This window comes from Epargyreus clarus, unplaced genomic scaffold, assembly GCF_041222505.1.
Source record: "Epargyreus clarus isolate Ecla_fem2 unplaced genomic scaffold, WU_Ecla_fem_2.2 ptg000015l, whole genome shotgun sequence".
NCBI lineage: Eukaryota > Metazoa > Arthropoda > Insecta > Lepidoptera > Hesperiidae > Epargyreus > Epargyreus clarus.
This window is the reverse complement of record NW_027332223.1, coordinates 12,113,412-12,133,542: the sequence shown is the minus strand read 5'-3', so window position 1 is coordinate 12,133,542 and position 20,131 is coordinate 12,113,412. Positions and strand designations below refer to the sequence as shown.

Here is a 20,131-nt window from a genome sequence, read left to right as displayed (position 1 = left end):
TTCCGTGCGTTACTCGGCGATTGTTTAATAGTATCAATAATAATATAATAGTATGAATATAAATGTGGCATTCGAATTTTAGATACTAGCGAATAATCCGCCGAGTAACTAACTGAACGATAACGAGTGGAGAATACCAAATACACCGGAGTAGATTTTTTACATCAATGTACTCGCGTCTATTACTCTACTTTCGTCGAATACACGGTCGAGTATTTAAACGTTGCATTTAATAGTAACATTATTTATCTATCAGTTCCGACTTCCGCCTAGAAATAGAAACACTCGAATCACAGCTGTCTGCTGTATCAGATGTCAGTTTTTCTGCCAAGTTGTCACTTGTCAGTCACCTTATCATTTTGACTTTTGTGTTATGTGCATTTCAATCACAGACCTATATCTTAATAGATCCCGTATGTGTACGTATTAGCGTGGCCAAAACTCGGGTTAAAGGAAGAAGATTCAGCTCACTTCGATGAAATGTCATTTAGTCCGAAAGTAACATTTGTTGTCATCGGATGTCAATTGACAGCAATAAACATGCCGAATTGCGCTATAATAAATTGTGTAAATTCTACAAGTAAAAGTAGCCGCGATAAAGAAAATATTTCCTTTCATACGTAAGTACCGTTTTTTTTAAAATATGTATTATTTATTTTATAATTAATTATTTAAAATTTGTTGTGGTTTCACAATGACAATTAGTTACTGAGTGTGTTTTATCAAATTTTTAATCCATTGCAAATTTTGGTTACAAAGTTGTAAAGCTTCTGTATTAAAACACGCAATGAAAAGTAAAACGATCGATATTTCATCTTGTTGCTTAAAGATGATTGTCATTGGTTATTTCAAAATGAGTACCTGGGGTTGTACATGCCAGTTTCTTGTTCTCGATTATTTAATCGATTTTCGAAATGGATGAATAATAATGTTGTCTTAATAAATATTTTGTAACATATTTTTTTATTCTAATCATGTTAATGTTTTTTGTTCTTTTTTTAATATTTACCATTAAATTTACAGGTTTCCATTGCGATTGCGAGTGCGCCTACGCACCATCGCCATAATCAAATAACGATATGTTTACAACTTTCTATGAGAACTATGTATATAACACAGTGTAAGCTACCTTAATGTAGCAAGTGTTTTTATTTATCATTTTATGTATTTGTTCTTATGTTCAAAAATGAAGCAATATAAGTTTTTCTAGGTCTATTATCCATTTATAATACGGCATATACACGGGGTCTACTGAAGTCGAAGGACTTCAGTTGGCCCCTTGCTGAGACTATTTTAACACCAGAATTTAATAAATGTTTAAGCAATATTTATTTTGTATTAAATCTTTTTTCCGTAGACATCTTGTTTTATTTTGTTGACTAAATTTATGGACGACACGGTAGATTTTGATAATGATGATTCGGCGACTTTTTTACCAAAACATTCGCAGAGCACCAGTAAAATAAATCTAGACGATCGATTTCTCGAAAATCTATCTTCGATTTTTCGATTTCAAAATCGATTTTTATAGCAGAACCGAATCGACCTTTGAAACGATTTTCTCTCTGACGGAGAATTAACAATGCACATCTCTAAATCTTTCTTGACAAGTGTCAGTCGATCGGATAAAAGTGGCACGCTTGGTTTTCATACAAATGAAGGTACATGTGTCATCTATTTAGATATAGGTCTGTGATTTCAATAATTCATTGAACTCGTCAACAAAGTTAATTGAAACAACCAACATATAAAATATTGATAATGTTATGTTATAATAGATAAGGATGTCAAGATAATCATTATCGTTTTAATGCGGTATTTATTTCAATTATTATCACATCTACCATCGCGCCATTTGTCTGGCAAACTTTCTGTTAGTAATACAATAATTCGTTGTACAAATACAAAGTATATAAAAATGCAACCGCAAAAGCAAGCCTTATTATTATCCTCCTCAAATTGTCATGGTTATTCTATGTTGGAGTTCGCTAAAGAAGAAATTCTCTCATTTTTAACTAGGTAAGTAATATCTTTACTTTAATAATTATGAATTGTCCACTGAACAGTAATAACGGTATTTACAAGAAAACATGTTTTGCAGGAATGATGTCAATGAACTAGTGTTTGTGCCATATGCTCAAAATGATTTTGATGCTTACACGGCCAAGATAAGAGAAGTTATTAGCCAGTGGGGGATCTCAGTGACTGGTCTTCACACTTATCCGGAGCCGACTAGTGCTGTGAATTCAGCAAAAGCTATATTTGTGGGCGGAGGAAACACTTTTATGCTCTTATCCAGATTGTATGAGAACAATTTAGTGAAACTGATAAGAGACAGAGTGAATTCTGGAAACTTGTTATATATAGGAAGCAGTGCTGGAACAAATGTAGCAACAAAGAGTATTCACACGACAAATGATATGCCTATTATTTTCCCACCAACTTTTGATGCAATTGGTATAGTACCGTTCAACATAAATCCCCACTATATTGACTTCATTGAAAGTGAAACACATAAAGGAGAAACCAGGGATCAAAGGATTTATGAATATTTGCAAATGCCTCATGCAAGTGATGTCCTAGGTCTAAGGGAAGGCTGTATTTTACATGTAGCTGGAGATACTTTAACATTAAAAGGTGTCTCTGGAGCAGTTTTATTCAGAAAGTAAGTAATTGTTACATACTGTGCAAAATATGTGCATGTCAATTTTGTAAATAGATTAACTATAACAGTGGCGGAATAAGGTCGTCAGAGGCCCGGGGGGGAAAGTTGTGTGGAGGCCCCCAGTGTAATAAGTTTGCCCGTGATACGGTGACATTTTGTTTTCCCTGACTGATACACATTTCATAGATTATTTGGTTTGAAGACCCCCTTTTTTACCAACTATGTTTGGAGGCCCGCCAAAATCGGAGGCCCGGGCAGACTGCCCCTACCGCCCGATTCAGCCGCTAGACTTTAAATTAAACTATAGTTAGGTATTCCACATGGGTAACAGTAGTATGGAAGCTTATCAATGCTCTACTAAAAAAGTTTCTTTTTTATTTCAGAGGAGAAAATAAAACTGAATATCCAGTTGGTGCAGATGTGTCATTTTTACTTTTAAAGTAATCACTAGTTTCTAAAAACATAACATGAAAGTAAATACATAAAATGTAATTGTGTACATAATGGAAAATAAATATATAAAATCAATAAAAAGACTGATTGCATTTATTAAACTTTTATTAAGAGGGAACAGATAAAACTATAAATATTTGTGAAATTCAATAAACAAAATTCTTTCTTTATAATATATAATCATACACACAATGTTCGGCTCATTGTATAAGAAAATCACTTATTTCTTAAATTAACAAGACAAATATCACTTTTGCATTAAATACAATCCCATTTAAAATAAATGCACTGAATTTCCATGAATCAAAATGTTTATTGCTTAATTTGTATTAGTTCTGAATTTGTCACAATTTTCACATCTATGTATCAGTTAATTGTCAGCCAGACACTGGTGCTTGCATTAGCAAGGCTCGTGCAGCATGGAAGAGCGACGGTTGAGGCGCCACACGCGATTGCCCGCTCCGTTCTGAAGGGGGCAGATTACATAAGTATCGCCGCAACGCCAAATCCCGTCTCGCGCTTAAACCTCGTGTAATTTCACAGCCAGACCCAAATAGAACTGCTCGTTGACGCTTTCTCTTATCAATTGCCACCTGCAAAACATATAAGGAAAATTTTCTGAACATATTTTAAAACACTTCCTACAATATGTAAATAATTTTATGATGGTGCATGCCACAGGAGCACTGTACCATATTATCTGATCACTGACATCCCTAGGCTAGAAAAACATACCACATGCAGTACATCATCATATAATACGCTATTCTGCCAGACAGAAGGTGGTAGAACCCTTTATGGTTCGACTCTGGCGGCACCACCACCGCACCTATTTCTGTCTATAACAGCAATGCAGTGTTAGGCGCTGCTGTGTTCCGTTTTGAAGGATGTGGTAAGGGAGACCTACTTTTCCGAGGCGTTCCAGCTTAGTCCCCAGCGGTAGCGGCGCATTTGTGGCCGACCTAAAGTAGGAATATCTAATCCTATCTGGGGTTGATTACAGATGTCCATGGGTGGCAGTAGCCACTTACCATCAGGTGGACTGCATGCTCGCCTGCTACTCCTATATTATAAAAAAAAAAATCATTCCCTTTACTGTGTAACTTTACATAGATAAAGTTGTTGCAAGTATTATTAGAGTGGAGTGGCCGCAAGCGCATATCTCGCTTCCACATTATGAAATAAACATTTATTTATTATTGATAATCATACCTGAATTGCAGCTACTGGATGCATATCACTAATGTCTGGTGGAGTGACAGGCTTCTGTGTTTCATGTTTATCATCTTCAGATTTTCCATTGGTCATAACAGGTTTATCTTCATTAGCTTGTTCCTTCTGTGGTTCTGGTTCTTTATTGTTTTGACTTGTTTCTACATTTTTAGAAAGTATGTTTTGGACAGTATCTTTGCCAGCCATATCTATAGAGAGACCAAGTCGAGCCAGTACTCTTTCAGGACGCCAACGATCTCGAGCGTCACCAGTGGAAGCTGTTTGTTCCCGACGGCGCACATCTGCAACCAAGCTTGCCCAGTCCACGCCTAAAGCATCTCCAAGTCCCGCTGAAAATATAATTGTTCAATAGATTTTTTTATGTCATTGTTATCCACTGATATTCTTAATCTACGTACATCTTTGACAAATTAAAAACCAAATCTATATTGTTACCTCTTGTTCGTTCTTCCTCCAGTTCTCCATCAGATATTTCTTCAAAGTCTAGATTAGTAACATCTTCATCATCTTTTCCTTCTTGAGACTCTTTTTCGTCACCAGCGCCACTTATATCCTGAAAATATTCACCAATTCAATGGTTATTTAAGTGATTGTAATAAATGATATGAGCTTTTAATATCTGTTTTTTTTTGCATTAATAACACATTGTCTTTAGATTAATATGAGTATAACCTGTGTCGATTCCTTTTCAACAACTTCAGGTTTTGTAGTTTCGTCGGCTAGTGCAGGCTGACTGTCTTCATCTGCATTTTGCTCTATCATCTAAAAGTATCAGATTAAATAGTTAACAAGATGTTTTCTTGTTGTGACAAGATATTGTAAACGAAAGTTTATATTTGGCTTATGCATTTCATAACTTACATCGTCCCTTTCAAGAATATCATCAGGATCATCACTAATTTCACTAAGATCGTCAGGAATTGGTTTGTCGTCTACATCTGCCTCTTCGGGTGGTGCATTAACTGGTTGTGCAGCAGGAATAGATTCTTTAACACTTTGTTCTGGCTCGTTTCTTGGGGCGCGACGTTTATTATCATTTCTGCCATGATCCATTCTTACACCGCGAGGGTAATCATCTGAAATAGATACAGGTAGTTTCAATATTCCAGTTCTAACATGAAATTAGACGAAGGTAATGATAATGATAATTTACAAATTGTAAAATAATACACTTTGACTATCTAACCATGCATTCGGCCTCGAGGCTGATGCCCTCGATGGTGCCAGCCCTCCATTTCAGGATCTTTATCACCCCACTCGTTCATCTAAAAATTTACACATTATTAAAAATACAACACAATAGTAAAAAAAAAAAATTAAAGGTGAAGGAAGTTTGAAGCTTTGCATACCGATATGAGGATAAGGACAGCCAAGGAAAATATGGGATAGGACAAAACAGGATTTTTGAAGGCTTCTTTTGCGGTAGTCAATTGGTTCATTCTGGTACAATGTTTGAAAATATAATCTGACCTAAAGCAAAGAGCAAAATGAAATAAAAAATCAAAAGTGAATATATTGTCAAGTTTAGAGTGCTTCACTTTACCTGAGGATCGTGCATTTGCCAATGGCGTTCTCTATTCCAGTCTCCAGAGCCACGATAATCTTCATTGTCCCATTCCTTATGCGGATGCATATAACGGTCACGTTCCATCGAACCACAACGCCCTTCCCACGAACGATCACGATGGGGGCGACGATCGTCATAACCTTTTAAACATACGCGTTAAAAAAGCACTCATACATTGTAATAAACTTTAAAGTAAATTTCGTTATAAAAAATACTTTACCCATTTCTACGCCGCGGTGATCTGCCATACTGTCGCCATACATTCTATCATCATCTTCAGGATATGGCCCTCTAGGATCATAACCTTGATCGTAATGTCGTTCTCTACCCTGCATATAGCCAGGTGACCTGTCATCATCTCTTGAAACGCCGTCATAACGGTCATCCATTCGATCATAATGCTCCATATTATGACCATGATCATATGGACGATCCATACCCATATCGTAATCTCCTTGATCTCTATCTAAACTATCCATCCTTTCCCTCTTAGTAGATCTGTCCCTTTCAAGTCGGTCTAGTTTACGCCCACCTCTCTCAGAGTGAGTTTCCTGCCTGTCTTTAGAATTAGTCGAATTTTTATCAGTCTCTAAGGCTCTATTAGAAATAGCTGCGAGTGCAGCTAGCCGCTCTTCTGGACGTGGTAGTAGTCTTTCCATAGGTTTGTTTGGTTTCTCCAAACCCTTATCGGCACCGCCACGACCACCCAAGCCGCGGTCTCGCCCTCTCCTCTTGACTTCTTCTCTCTTTCCATCCTTATTTCTATCACGACCTCTATCTTTCCTATCATGTCTGTCCTTTTCGTCTTTCCTTCTTTCCAATGATCTGTCTTTATGATCGCGCCCTCTGTCACGATCCCTACTAGCTGATCTTTTTCTATGTCGATCTGCACTGCCATCTCTTCGAACTTGTTTTTTCGGAGATACTGGCCTACTTCTTTCAGAACTGTCCTTCCTTCTTGGATCTTTGGAACTGGATCCATGTCGCCGAGGTGACCTTGATCTTGCTTTCTTAATTGGAGATCTGCTACGGCCTCTAGCGCGATCTCTTTCTTTATCGCGTTCTTTATCCTTCTCCTTGTCTTTGTCCTTGTCCTTCGCGCGATCTTTTTCCTTGTCTCGAGAATGTGGTGATAGACTTCTATTTCGCCTTTGTGGGGATTTTCCGTGCTTTACTGAAGTCTTTGTTGCAATGCTCTTTGATGTTATAGGGGGTGTCCCACCAGATTTTTTGCCAGGTGACAAAGATTTTTTTCCAAGTGAAGTTGCTTTTGAAAGTGTTTTCTTTTTATTTAGTTCATTCCTTTTTATTAATCTGTCATCTTTTTTAATACCTCCTTTTTTAATCTCATTCTTATCCCTCTTCAAGGAATCACTTTTCAATAACTTCTTTTTAGGCACATCCCCATCAGATGATGAGCTGGAATTTCTTTTAAATTTTCCTTTCTTCACTTTTCTCTTGATATCCCTAAGAAATATATGACAAAGAAAAAGAAAATTAAATGTAAGAATAAAAATTAAGAACAGTTTTACTGTTCTGACATATATATTTTTTATGTGTTCACATAAAAATGGTATATCCCACCATATATTACAAAAAACAAAACAAAAGATATTGATTTTTTTTATATTCACATAAAAATTAAAATGTAACATTGGATTGGGTATAGTTGAAAGAAAATAAGATATAAGGTTGATGATATTGTGATATCCCGAGTATTTCTAAGCTTATAAAGTTAGTAATGATTCTTCTTGTTTTTACAATTATACTTTGAAGTACTTCGAAATATTGTATCTTGAAATAATTATTAACAGGAATATTCCTTACATGTTGATAAGAAGCAATTGACGAGGATATATTTTGTAAACATAGTATCATGCAATTTTTTAAATATTAAAGTGGTGTCTATACACTACTTTAATATTTAAAAAATTGCATTTGTTCTACTAATGACAATTTTTGCAAGTGCATATCATTGACATCTGTATTCTGATTAGAATCAGACCTGAGGTTGGCAACAGATGCCAAATTGTTACTTAGAAATTATACCCAGAGCACTCACAAATCATGTGAAATAATTTAATCCCTGCACAAACCCCTTATAACAATAAATAAATTGTTATGAACTAATAACAACATTAATAGGTATCTCACCTGCCTGAAGAAGATGAAGAAGTGCTGCCATCTGACGATGAAGAAGATACACTAGAGGAGCTGGAGCTCCTCGACGAGGATGAACTTGACACTACTTTCTTTTTATCTTTCCGCATATCTTTGTTTGAGTCCATTTTCAACTGCAATTCTAATTCACGTTGGAGTTGCTGCCTCCGTTTCTCGAGAACATCTGTGTCTGCATATTCGAGGTCATTTTGATCCCAGTTATCGATTTCTCCGTCCGGACTGCGACCCGACCTTACCACGACTGTAGAGTGAAGACGATTCTTACCATCATCCTTCAATACCCGTTTGTTCTCAGTGTCCTTATTCGCAGCTCTCTGCTTAGAAGGACTTATCAGAGTGTGAGTTGCGGCGAATTTGCATCCCTTGCCATAAGCACAAGTGCCGTGCTGGGCCCACTGCCGACAATACTCAGTCAACTTTTTCGCACCAGACCCAGATGCCTTTTTTGTACCGAGACGCTCAAATACACTAGGTCTATTGGCTAGGTCTTTTGTTTTCGGTAATTCGACAGTAATTTTCCTTTTTCCTTGTTTTGACATTATAAAAGAAAAACATTGGTCTCAGCAATAGCCTATATTCAATGGCGAAGAAAACATATTTCTGTCGCCAACTTTACCACCAGAAGTGAATATAAAAATAATTGAGAAACTTAACAATTAGTACACTTTAGTCTAAAACAAAATATGATTCATTTTCTTGTCACATTACAGAATAAAATTATGCATAAATTCGATTAAATTCATGCCGACGCCATTGCAATAATTACAAATATTTGAAACATTCAACCACAGATTACAAAGAAAGAGCGATAGATTAGATACATAGATTTCACACTTTTAATCTGCTCAGTCAATTTTGTTTTACACTGAACAATATAGTCTTTCTATATCAAATAACATATTAGATGAAAATATTGATATATATTATATATGAAAATTACCATCGATAGAATTATGTCGATATCATTTTGTTATCAGTCACGTTAATAAAAATATTAGGTCCTGTTTTTAGAATACAAGGTTCTTAAGAGATTAGTCGATAATTTTCGCACGATCGCAAAATGATTATCATTCCTGAATTATCGGCACTGCAAATAGAAAATACGATCGTATAATCGATATTCTATCTTTCACATGTGTGTAATATTTCCAAATACAACGTCAGTTTTATCGATAAAATACAATTTCAATCATTTTGACGTTTTGAATTTGATTCATAGAAAAGAATCTTGATCTTGTTCTTGTGGCTTATTATTGTTATAAATAGTTTAGAGCCGTGCATTTTAATAAAATAACAGTAACTTTCCGCTTTTAGTACATTAGATTTAAAGTAAACATCATGCCTTTACTAGATGGAAAAGAAATTGAAATCTTCTTTGTAAGTAACATGTATTTAACGTATTTATTACTGCCGAATAAATAGCCAAATGCATTTTTTGCTAAAACTATATTAGCCCTAATTTTAAACTTTAATTAATACTATTAATAAACTATAACTTTAATAAACTATAAAACTTAACTTAGGGAATGTTAAGTAATAAAGCCTTCTATGTGTAAACTAATTCTTAACCTAACATTTCCACTACAAGATGTTATTTGCAATGAAATTTACCTAACTACAATGCTCCACTAACTTTTTTAAGTATTTGTATAAGTATATGAATATAAAATATTTTTTGTGAAAAGATAATTTATATGATAAACTTTGTATTTCAGAGTGAAGAAGATTTGCCATATGAGGAAGAAATATTACGGAATCCATTCTCCGTCAAGCATTGGCTAAGATACATTGAGCATAAGAAAACAGCTCCTAGAAATGAAATCAATATGATATATGAGAGAGCCCTTAAAGAGCTTCCGGGATCTTTTAAACTATGGTATAATTACTTGAAATTAAGAAGAAGTCAAATAAGAGGTAGATGCATAACAGATCCAGGTTATGAAGATGTAAATAACTGTTTTGAACGGTCTTTAGTATTCATGCACAAGATGCCTAGGATATGGATGGACTACTGCTCATTTTTAACCGATCAGTATAAAATAACAAGTACTAGAAAAGCATTTGATAGCGCATTAAGGGCACTGCCCATTACACAACACCACAGGATATGGCCATTATACCTTAAATTCCTAAAGAAACACTATATCCCTGAAACCGCTTTGAGAGTATTCCGTAGATACCTAAAACTGTGTCCAGAAGACACAGAGGAGTACATAGACTACCTAATTTCAGTTGAAAAATTAGATGAAGCTGCAGTTAAATTAGCACATATTGTCAACAATGAACATTTTCAGTCCAAACATGGTAAATCTAACCATCAACTTTGGAATGAATTGTGTGAACTTATTTCTAAAAATCCTGATAAAATTCACTCCCTAAATGTAGATGCTATCATTAGAGGTGGTCTGAGAAGGTACACTGATCAATTGGGCCATTTATGGAACTCACTTGCAGATTATTATGTACGAAGTGGTCTCTTTGAACGGGCCAGAGACATTTATGAGGAAGCTATTCAGACTGTTACTACTGTAAGAGATTTCACACAAGTGTTTGATGCATATGCTCAATTTGAAGAATTAAGCTTGAGCAAGAAAATGGAGGAAGTTGCAAAAAAGACTCATCCTACTGAGGATGATGATATTGATCTGGAGCTAAGACTGGCAAGATTTGAGTATCTAATGGAAAGAAGATTATTATTGTTGAATTCTGTACTCTTGAGACAAAACCCCCATAATGTTGCAGAATGGCATAAGAGAGTGAAACTGTATGAAGGCAAACCTCATGAAATCATAGATACATACACAGAAGCTGTGCAGACAGTGGATCCTAAGTTAGCTGTGGGAAAATTACATACATTATGGGTCGGCTTTGCCAAATTCTATGAGAGCAATGATCAAATAGAAGACGCTAGGCTCATTTTTGAGAAGGCAACCCAAGTTAGTTTTGTTAAAGTAGATGATTTAGCATCTGTGTGGTGTGAATGGGCAGAAATGGAAATTAAACATGAGAACTATGAAGAGGCCTTAAAGCTGATGCAAAAAGCCACTGTCCTCCCAAGCAGAAAGGTAGCATACCATGATGACAATGAGACAGTACAAATGCGTTTATACAAATCCTTGAAAGTTTGGTCTATGTATGCTGATTTAGAAGAAAGCTTTGGAACTTTCAAATCCTGTAAAGCTGTTTATGATCATATAATAGATTTAAAAATTGCAACTCCACAGATAATTATTAATTATGGTCTCTTCCTTGAAGAACACAATTACTTTGAGGAAGCTTTTAGAGCTTATGAAAAAGGTATTGCCCTGTTCAAATGGCCTAATGTGTATGACATTTGGAATACATACTTAACCAAGTTTTTAAAACGATATGGTGGTACGAAACTTGAGCGTGCTAGAGATTTATTTGAACAATGCCTGGAACATTGTCCAGCTCAGTTTGCAAAGTCTATATTCTTACTTTATGCCAAATTGGAGGAAGAACATGGTTTGGCCAGACATGCTATGTCTGTGTACGAGCGTGCTACATCTTCTGTGCTTCCTGAAGAAATGTTTGAAATGTTCAACATTTACATCAAAAAAGCCGCAGACATTTATGGCGTACCAAAAACGCGGCAAATATACGAAAAAGCTATTGAAACTTTGTCTGAAGAGAAAGCTAGAGAGATGTGTGTGAGATTTTCAGAAATGGAAACACGCCTGGGCGAAATAGATAGAGCGCGAGCGATATACGCGCATTGCAGTCAAATGTGTGATCCAAGAATTACTGCTGAATTTTGGAACACCTGGAAAGAATTCGAAGTTCGACATGGGAATGAGGACACGATGCGGGAGATGCTCAGAATTAAGAGAAGTGTCCAAGCTACTTACAACACTCAAGTCAATATGATGTCTGCTCAGATGTTAAGTTCAGCTGCACAGGCTGCTGGTACCGTGTCTGACCTTGCACCAGGAATGAAAGACGGTATGCGCATGTTAGAGGCAAAGGCAGCAGAAATGGCGGTACAAAATAAGGGTAATATACTATTTGTAAGAGGAGAAACTCAAGGACTTAAAGAAAGTGCAGATAAAGTTACAAATCCTGATGAGATTGACATTGATGAGGAAGAATCAGACAACAGTGGGGATGATGAAGAAGTTTCACCCGTTCAAAAGAAGAACATACCAGCTGCAGTTTTTGGAGGTCTTGTAACAGAAAAGGAATAAAATCACACTTGAAATTATATAACCAATATAATAAACAAATTTAATTTAATAAGCTTACTTATTTTCTTTATACATCAGCGGATTAAACTATTTACATATAAATCACAGAACATGGTTTAATTATGCTTTAGAATGTGTCATAATTTTAATTATTACTAGGCACTTTTAACCAAAATATATGGCCACATTTAATGACATAGGAACATGACGGAGTTGAGAGAGCTGAAGATTTTTTGGACAAAAAAAAAGTGACTTAAAGGCGTGACAAGCTAACTGTTAATCTACACCGTACATGTAGTCTCAATCTGGTCTTCTAATATTATCCGCATCTTAGTTTTCATAGCATAAAATGATACACAGAGATGAAAAAAGTTTGCTCTATGACAAAGAAATTTTTCACAATTTCACTGGTCTGTAAATGGCCTATAAAGAAATGTTATTATATTGCACATTCAAATTTCGCGACAAAAATTAAGTTACGAATAAGTCCATTACAACAATAACTTAAAAAATAATCCAAATTGTGAACATACTCTCATACATTGTTTTCCGTACAAAAAATCTATTATAAAATACCTGACTGAGACTCGATGCAAGGGAGAGGCCTTAAAAACTTTGTATTCTGAAATGATATGACAGTCAATTTTAACTTTTCCTATCTACCTAATTATAGCCACAGCAAATTCTAATATTATATATCTTCTCAGATTCATAAATGATTACGAAATTTACACGATTGGTTTGGGTAAGACATACAAGGATCACAACAGAAATACTTAAATACTAGAATATGCAGCTTTGTTTAGAGAACACATGAATTTAATATTAGAGTTCATTTTGATTCTTAATAATTATTACTTAATAATAAGAACACCCAAATTTATCATTCTTCTGTATTATTCTGGAACTTTTGATAAATATTTACATGCATGTTTTTAAATGCCGTTCACTATTTTTAAAAGAATACATCCAATTCTACCTCTCACCTCATGACAAATTTTTCATAAATAATGATTTTCCATATCGATAGCCTACTAGTCACATTTACACCAATTTAATAAGATTATACCTTTTTTAAGTATGTCAAAAACGCAAATTAAGCCTTCCCGACGATTGTGATACAGATTTATTTGTTATAGCCTCAACCTATATATTCTCAACTTAAGTACCAAGTTATGTCCAGATTTTTGGATAGATATTTTTCTGATTTTGGCAAATTATGATGTCCATGCCAATATTTGCAAAACACATTGGTCCGAAATTCATTAGATAGTTATTAAAATGTTTGCTAAGTATGTCACAAGAAAGGATATAAAAATATTGTTTAGATTTTATACAAATTACATGAGTGCAAAATAAAGTACAGAGATAAAATCATACACTAAAATCATTATGTTTCTACTTCAAATGATATCTCGTGGCGGTGTTATAAAATGCAAGGCGTTGGAATACAAGTTTTGTTGTTCGGAATAATTAAAAACACATATATCGTTGTGAACACCCCCAAACATTATTAATTCACCGTTCCCTTTTACTAGCGAGTACATCACTAGCTCCTCGGGAGCTCCATCCATTTCTCCCAGACGTGGACACAACCAGGACACATAGTTCAAAGAATTGCCATCAACTACAGTGGAGATGTCCAAGACGTGCATAGCCAAAGTGTTCCGTTTAATTTTCTTCGTGGCTGGCTGTACTTGCTGATTATTCGGGATAGGGGGAGGAGATTCCAATCCATTCTCTAAATGTGCTATCTGTCTTTGATTTATGAGATCATTTTCTGGAGGTGCATTATTAATTGACGAGTCACACGCAAATGCAGCCATTCTATATTTGTTGGCTTCTTGCAGTTGCCTCACTATTTTCATGCCTTTATTCTGAAACATGAAAATACAATTATACATTAAAAAAATAAAAACACACCAAAATTGGTTTATGAATAAATAAGAAAGTAATATGCAAAATTAGATCAACAAACCTTATTTTTATTCCTTCTTAACGCAGACTCCTTTTTATTCAAATCCAAGCCATTAGCTGAATACCTTGCCTCAGCGCTAGGACCGGAACCATTAGCCTCTAGTGCAAGATTCTCTTTAGTAGGTCTTTGTCCTTGAACTCTCTCATGCTCATTACTGGGACCGGCCACGGGGTCATTATTTACATTTCTTTGTAGGGGCTGTCTAGGCAGCACACCCCTCCTTCCATTTATGTTTAGATCTCTATCTAACGGTCGTTGTAAGCTTTGTTCTACTCTCACAGCCACTGGTGCACCCTCTGGTCTGTTAAGATTTGATAACCTAACAGCAGAAGTCACCAGTGGCTTCGCACTGTTCCACGCGTGACGGCTTCTGCTCAGGCTGACCACTTTGTCGCCTACTTTGCAGGCTGGGTTACACCATATATTGGCTGAAGCCCATTCTTTATTTTTAACGGCTATCTCTTTCCATGTCCAAGTGGGTCCTTTCATTGTTAATATCCAGCAATCGCTATAAACAAACCGGTTATGTAGAGTCTGCACTCCTCCTAGCAGCATTAACCTGTCGTCATCTAGATGTATAAGTGATTGTGCATATCGTGGAGATGGTCTTGGTTTGGTTGTGTTCTGTTTCCTCCAACTGAATGTGGATATATCAAGCACCCAGATATCATTAGAACATTGTATTTGATAGTTTTGGGCCGCTGACATAACTAATCCTCCAAAAACAACCATTTCGTCACCTTTTATGCAGGCGGAGTGGCCTGCCATTGGGGGTGGAGGATTTGTAGCAGTAACTAATATCCATTTGTGGGTGTTTACACAGTAGAAATGTATATCATTGAACATTGTTACAGTCTGATAATACTGTGAGAGGGATGGGTATGTCCACCCACCGAATACAATCAAGCAGTCTTTGTAATGGACCATAGAAGTGTAAGCTTTGGGGACTGGATAAGTCCCAGTGGCGAGCGGGCGAACCCACTGCCTCTTAGACAAATCAAATCTCCACAGATCATTGAATGAAGTAGCGTTGGTTGTGCAACCACCAAATATATACATGTTGTTCTCTAGAATACATGCTGCATGAGAAAACCTCTTGGTTATGGTTGGTACAATATCTGTTGATGCTATGTTCTTCCATAGTATGTTGAATTCCGCCACAGCTTTGATAAGTTTTATCGATGTTTTTCGTAAAACATCTGAAATAAAGAAATAAATATTTAAGTATTTGTGACATATAATTTTTGTGCTTAAATAAATAATTAAGTAAAATAAACACAATGCATATCATCTACTATATAATCTACTAGCAAAAATTGAAATTTATGTATATGAGTCATTCGTATTTATTTATCAATGGTATGTGTTTACTCACTCTGAGCACAGTTACCCCACCTCCTACAAACTGCCATACAATTTTGTAAATCCTCATATGGTGGTAAAAATCCCAAAATGAATTCCAAAACCTCATCAGGAAGATCTTCAACGCTTATCCTTAAGCTTTGTTGTTGTATTGTTCCCTGCAGACCTTCCATACTGTTATAATTAAACTTTGAAGATCATAGTATGCAATGTTTACTACGGTTGCATTAATTTTATTCCTAACTTCAAAGATGACTACCTATTTTGGTAAACAGATATTTTATCAGTCATAGCATCACAATAAGGTTTTTAATTATATTTAGCGTGGAAATACGAATTGACAATTTAACACAACCAAAGAAAGACTTTCGCTCATTTTCTGGTTCTGAATTTGGATGACAATGACAATCTGACATCTATTGTCAAGAATAGCAATCAACAGAATAAACTTTATAGCTTTTGTTACCTTATACTGTGACAAATAGGAAAGTTAATAACAAAGAGTATAGTAGTCCATGTTAATAACAATAAGTAAAATAATAAATAAACAGATGTTTTTATATTTAGTAAATTCATAAATTTAATTTAACACTGATTCATTAAAATATAACAGTATATTTACGTTTACTGTAATCTTATGTTCACTTCATTCATTTATTAATAGTTATACAATGTACTATTAAACGTTTAATTAAACGTTTAAATTGAAAACACATATATTTTTAATCTTATTCTTGAACGTTAGTACATTATTTTTGTTTATCGTATTACGGTATTGTTGAACTGTTCCACTGATGTCAAAAACATATGATCGTGATCCTGTCGGGCCCGGGAACATTTGAAATTGTTCTTACGTTCGTGTGTTGAATAACGAAATAATTATAATTACATTATATAAGACGAAATTGTTTAAACATTTTTTCCTCTATTTGCATTTTAATATGTTACTTACTTAAGTGATAACTACAAGCGACTCAAGTGCGTCAAGTTTGACAGATAACCTTAGTTATTTTAGTGAGAATTGTGAAGAATTATAACAACAGTGAAGAGACATTTAGAGTGCATAAATAAGCCTTAATATTTAACAATGCAGCATTTAATACAAGTGACGCCTATCCTGGACAAACTGAAGAATTTCCAGCAAGCATTATCATATAAAATTCATCTAACAACTTCACAAAAGGTTAAACCACAGTAGTTGCTTGTTGTTCTTAATTTAATGAATAAAAAAATGATATTGTGATATTGCTTCAATTGCGAATAACACAATTTAACTCCATAATATTTTAGATGATGGTACATTCTAAACAAATCGTAAAAAATATTTTAAAATTAAATTGTTTTTTTTTCTACATTTATAGATTTTTATTAATTTTCTTTTACAACAGTAATTCACTATACTTTAATAGGGCTTACACTTTACACATACTTTTTAAACAAAAAAAAATACATTATTTAACATAAATATACATAAGTTTAAATTCCTAGATATTGACAAAACTTTTAGGTAGAAACCTTGGTTAAAACACGATTTATTTTGTATGAAATTACATAATTTCTCCACACCACATTCCTAGGATATGTACAGTTTTAACTCTCATATCTGTGTTGGAATCCAGCCAATTTTCTAGACATGCCTTACTAAACTCTTGAGCTTTTATAAAAATAATGTAAAAAATAATTTATCACCCATTTTTTAAATACATTTATCTTGTCTCTTTGTACAATACAATTATTTATGCATACAAGTATGTGTGATCTTCTTATTTGTCTCAATTATTAACGATAATATTTTGAAAACCAAACAATGAATTTTAACAATATTGCAATGTATAAGAAAATACATTTTTAATTTTTAACAGCAATATTATTCATGTTGTTAAGACTAACATACAAATCAATTATAATTATATATAAATGAAATGAATGGCTTAGTAGTAAAATACACATGACATAGTTTTTAAGTAAGTAATAGTAGTAGTTTTTAAGTAACAATTTTTTTACTTTTCATTTTACTTTGCATTATGGAGTATTGGAGTGAAATAAATATGTTTAAAACTAAGTACTTGTGATTCCAGGTTGTATTATGGAGTATAGGAGTGGTTGGTACCAGTGCGGTGGTAGTAGGAGTCCTATCCAGATACCTGGCAAGGCGGCGAGCAAAGCCGATGCTGAACCCTCGGATCCAAAGGGCTATAAATAAGAGGATATCCAGGATGAGGAGTCCCAATGGAGGTATATCATTAAATTAATATTTTTGGTATACTATTAAATTAATAAATATATCATAAATAATTAATAAATCAATAAATTTTTGATGGTCATAATCCACAGTCATGAGGGACCGACTAAGAAGATTATGCAGTACACCATATTCAGTGTAATTAAATTTTTATGCATAGTAGGCAGTAATAATGTAACTAATCAGAATGTTATTAATCTACAGAAATTTATTTAAAAAATACCTTTGCAGATTTACTAGCTGTTGTACTATTACTTACATTTTATTTTACATTATTTTATATTCTTATAATGACCAAAGTAAGTGAATAATGTTTGTGAAAAGTTTTAAGACTACCTATGAAAAATATTCTCATTCTAGAATAATGCTACTTTCAGGCATGGGATCAGTCGCGAGCAGTGGAGGTCGGAGCAGTCCTCTCGGCTTCAGCGAGCGGCTGTCGATGGCGTCGGGGTCGATCGGCTCCGGCGGCGGCGACGCTGCTCCACTTTCACCCCAGCAACTCGGTGTCATGGGTAAGTGATTAGCGCCATCTATTGTTCAGTAGCGCAAAACTTAGCATTCATACACCTTGTGCAATTAGTTAATTCTTATTACAGTTAAATGTATCCAATTGTAGTATTTTCTAACGAAATGTGTAAGGTTTTGATAATTTTTTAGTGTCGAAATAAAAGGGGAATTATTTAAATGTTTTAAAATCAATTTACAAGGTGGGGTTGTATTAAAATTTTTGAAGCGCCATCTATTGTCGAGTAGCTGAATTACATCAATCTCTGGTGTTATAGTTGACCAAATAGTTTATAATTTTTATACTAGATGTAGCTTTTTGTAAACGGTTCGTTATTAAATTTGTTTAGTTTTCATTCTTGTAAATTATAAGAGTACGTAATTATGAATTATAATGATGTTATGTCATACTTCCGCGCATACTGCGCATCGATTTTATAACAAATATCAAGGAACCATAGTACGTTTTTTCTTTTTAAATGAATCGCAGGTCATCATGTCGCATTATATAGAATCAAAAGATAAAATTAAAAACACGAAGAAATATAATTAAATGGGTTTGTAGATGATAACGTAATTAAATTTAATTTGTGTATTTTTATAGTGAACGGCATTGAATACAACTACGCATTGTGAATTTACACAATTTAGTATGCAAAATCGTTGCATCACTTCTTGAGACTGTTTTATTGGATAATTTCGCAATTGAAGTCATACAAGAAAATAGATTGTTTGAATAGATCTGGGTGTCGGTTGTTATATTGCACTCTTCCGTTGTCGCTGCCGGCTGTAAAATGTGACTTGGTTGGATTAGTTCTTATTTCGACTATAAATTCATCATCATCATAAATATTCCTAACCAACTCTTTACTAATTTAATTCTACTTCCTACGCATTTATCCCCTAGAATTTATCATACAAAATGTTTGTATCTTCTATGCAGTTTTTGAAATAAAATACAATATAATAGGTACACGGCATAAAACAATTAACAGATTTCGATGAAAAATATTTTTGCTTCACTAGATTTATGGGAGATGTATTTATTACAAAGTAAACGTTTATAGAATTTGTTATTGGTTGTGACTTTGTGACAGTCGCATCGATCGTAATATTCGTTTACGATCAATGTGGCTCGTTGGTCTAGGGGTATGATTCTCGCTTTGGGTGCGAGAGGTCCCGGGTTCAAATCCCGGACGAGCCCAATTTCCTTTTTGATTTTGACAAACTCATCGTTTTCATTTTAAAGGTTTTTTTAAATTTTAATTCTCTAAATGAAACTTTCATTTGTTATATTGTTTACAAATTTAGAAAATTAAAAATTACAAATAGAAAATGTTTATTTCTATATATCATTATAGTAATCATAGTTACAGATTTTATTTCTACCTAAATTAATTACTAATGTTCACAAAATCTTGAGATCACAATAAAATTGATCGCTACATAAACAATATTCCATAGAATGTAATTTAATAAAAAAAATTTAAGCATTAAATTTGAAGCATTTGAAGTCCTATGCAGTATTGTTTCCCTGGGGATCGTTCGTATTCTGAGCACGGGCGAGTCGACCCACTAACACAGCAGCGGTTGTGGGCTGACTTGGCGATTATGGGTGATTTCATAACCACATTAGGTATTCAGATTTACAACAGATTAAGGATAGCATCTCGCCGTCGGTGCCTCGAACAATCGTATAAACATTTATTGATTATATATTTGTCTTTATGACGCCGAT

General features: G+C 34.4%; 5 protein-coding genes and 1 non-coding gene across 7 annotated transcripts in view; 4 read left to right on the top strand and 2 right to left on the bottom strand.

Annotated features, from left to right (window-relative positions):
- The first annotated feature begins 342 nt into the window (after positions 1 to 342).
- Positions 343 to 3,202, top strand: LOC140748131 (probable alpha-aspartyl dipeptidase). 2 transcript variants are annotated; one of them, XM_073080864.1, is made up of 4 exons: positions 343 to 387; positions 1,704 to 2,019; positions 2,102 to 2,665; positions 3,049 to 3,202. In XM_073080864.1, the coding sequence occupies exons 2-4, from the start codon at positions 1,811 to 1,813 to the stop codon at positions 3,107 to 3,109; spliced, it is 834 nt and encodes a 277-aa protein (XP_072936965.1). In that variant the 5' UTR covers positions 343 to 387; positions 1,704 to 1,810; the 3' UTR covers positions 3,110 to 3,202. The 2 variants fall into 2 exon arrangements, with proteins under 2 accessions (XP_072936965.1, XP_072936964.1); XM_073080863.1 differs by lacking the exon at positions 343 to 387 and having other exon boundaries at positions 1,702 to 2,019.
- Positions 3,203 to 3,205: 3 nt separating this feature from the next.
- Positions 3,206 to 8,915, bottom strand: LOC140748124 (uncharacterized). Its single transcript, XM_073080858.1, has 9 exons — positions 8,073 to 8,915; positions 6,139 to 7,385; positions 5,895 to 6,058; positions 5,538 to 5,616; positions 5,213 to 5,427; positions 5,024 to 5,113; positions 4,787 to 4,904; positions 4,331 to 4,680; positions 3,206 to 3,711 (listed from the first exon to the last, which is right to left on the bottom strand). Exons 1-9 carry the CDS (start codon positions 8,636 to 8,638, stop codon positions 3,496 to 3,498), a joined length of 3,045 nt encoding a protein of 1,014 aa, XP_072936959.1. The 5' UTR covers positions 8,639 to 8,915; the 3' UTR covers positions 3,206 to 3,495.
- A 379-nt stretch (positions 8,916 to 9,294) lies between these two features.
- Positions 9,295 to 12,356, top strand: fand (Pre-mRNA-splicing factor SYF1 fand). The gene is made up of 2 exons (XM_073080855.1): positions 9,295 to 9,476; positions 9,815 to 12,356. Exons 1-2 carry the CDS (start codon positions 9,438 to 9,440, stop codon positions 12,302 to 12,304), a joined length of 2,529 nt encoding a protein of 842 aa, XP_072936956.1. The 5' UTR covers positions 9,295 to 9,437; the 3' UTR covers positions 12,305 to 12,356.
- A 1,105-nt stretch (positions 12,357 to 13,461) lies between these two features.
- Fbxo42 (F-box protein 42) lies at positions 13,462 to 16,065 on the bottom strand. The gene is made up of 3 exons (XM_073080854.1): positions 15,658 to 16,065; positions 14,283 to 15,481; positions 13,462 to 14,181 (listed from the first exon to the last, which is right to left on the bottom strand). The coding sequence occupies exons 1-3, from the start codon at positions 15,815 to 15,817 to the stop codon at positions 13,708 to 13,710; spliced, it is 1,833 nt and encodes a 610-aa protein (XP_072936955.1). The 5' UTR covers positions 15,818 to 16,065; the 3' UTR covers positions 13,462 to 13,707.
- A 383-nt stretch (positions 16,066 to 16,448) lies between these two features.
- Positions 16,449 to 20,131, top strand: part of Miga (mitoguardin) — a 71,838-nt gene continuing 68,155 nt past the window's right edge. The window contains exons 1-3 of the mRNA XM_073080860.1: positions 16,449 to 16,827; positions 17,723 to 17,879; positions 18,264 to 18,401. Of these exons, the coding sequence (XP_072936961.1) occupies positions 16,732 to 16,827; positions 17,723 to 17,879; positions 18,264 to 18,401 (391 nt within the window). The 5' untranslated portion in view covers positions 16,449 to 16,731. The remainder of the gene's footprint in view (positions 16,828 to 17,722; positions 17,880 to 18,263; positions 18,402 to 20,131) is intronic.
- Positions 19,526 to 19,597, top strand: TRNAP-UGG (transfer RNA proline (anticodon UGG)). The gene has a single exon. It is a non-coding gene; the product is annotated as a tRNA-Pro (tRNA).

Coding starts and splice junctions, on each gene's coding strand:
- LOC140748131 (XM_073080864.1), top strand. CDS start 1,811: ATGCGGTATTTATTTCAATTATTATCACATCTACCATCGCGCCATTTG. Junction 2,020..2,101: donor ATTCTCTCATTTTTAACTAG/GTAAGTAATATC, acceptor CATGTTTTGCAG/GAATGATGTCAATGAACTAG. Junction 2,666..3,048: donor GGAGCAGTTTTATTCAGAAA/GTAAGTAATTGT, acceptor TTTTTATTTCAG/AGGAGAAAATAAAACTGAAT.
- LOC140748124 (XM_073080858.1), bottom strand. CDS start 8,638: ATGTCAAAACAAGGAAAAAGGAAAATTACTGTCGAATTACCGAAAACA. Junction 4,905..5,023: donor TTGAAAAGGAATCGACACAG/GTTATACTCATA, acceptor GAATATTTTCAG/GATATAAGTGGCGCTGGTGA. Junction 4,681..4,786: donor GGAGGAAGAACGAACAAGAG/GTAACAATATAG, acceptor TTATATTTTCAG/CGGGACTTGGAGATGCTTTA.
- fand (XM_073080855.1), top strand. CDS start 9,438: ATGCCTTTACTAGATGGAAAAGAAATTGAAATCTTCTTT. Junction 9,477..9,814: donor AAGAAATTGAAATCTTCTTT/GTAAGTAACATG, acceptor TTTGTATTTCAG/AGTGAAGAAGATTTGCCATA.
- Fbxo42 (XM_073080854.1), bottom strand. CDS start 15,817: ATGGAAGGTCTGCAGGGAACAATACAACAACAAAGCTTAAGGATAAGC. Junction 15,482..15,657: donor GTGGGGTAACTGTGCTCAGA/GTGAGTAAACAC, acceptor TCTTTATTTCAG/ATGTTTTACGAAAAACATCG. Junction 14,182..14,282: donor TAAGAAGGAATAAAAATAAG/GTTTGTTGATCT, acceptor TTCATGTTTCAG/AATAAAGGCATGAAAATAGT.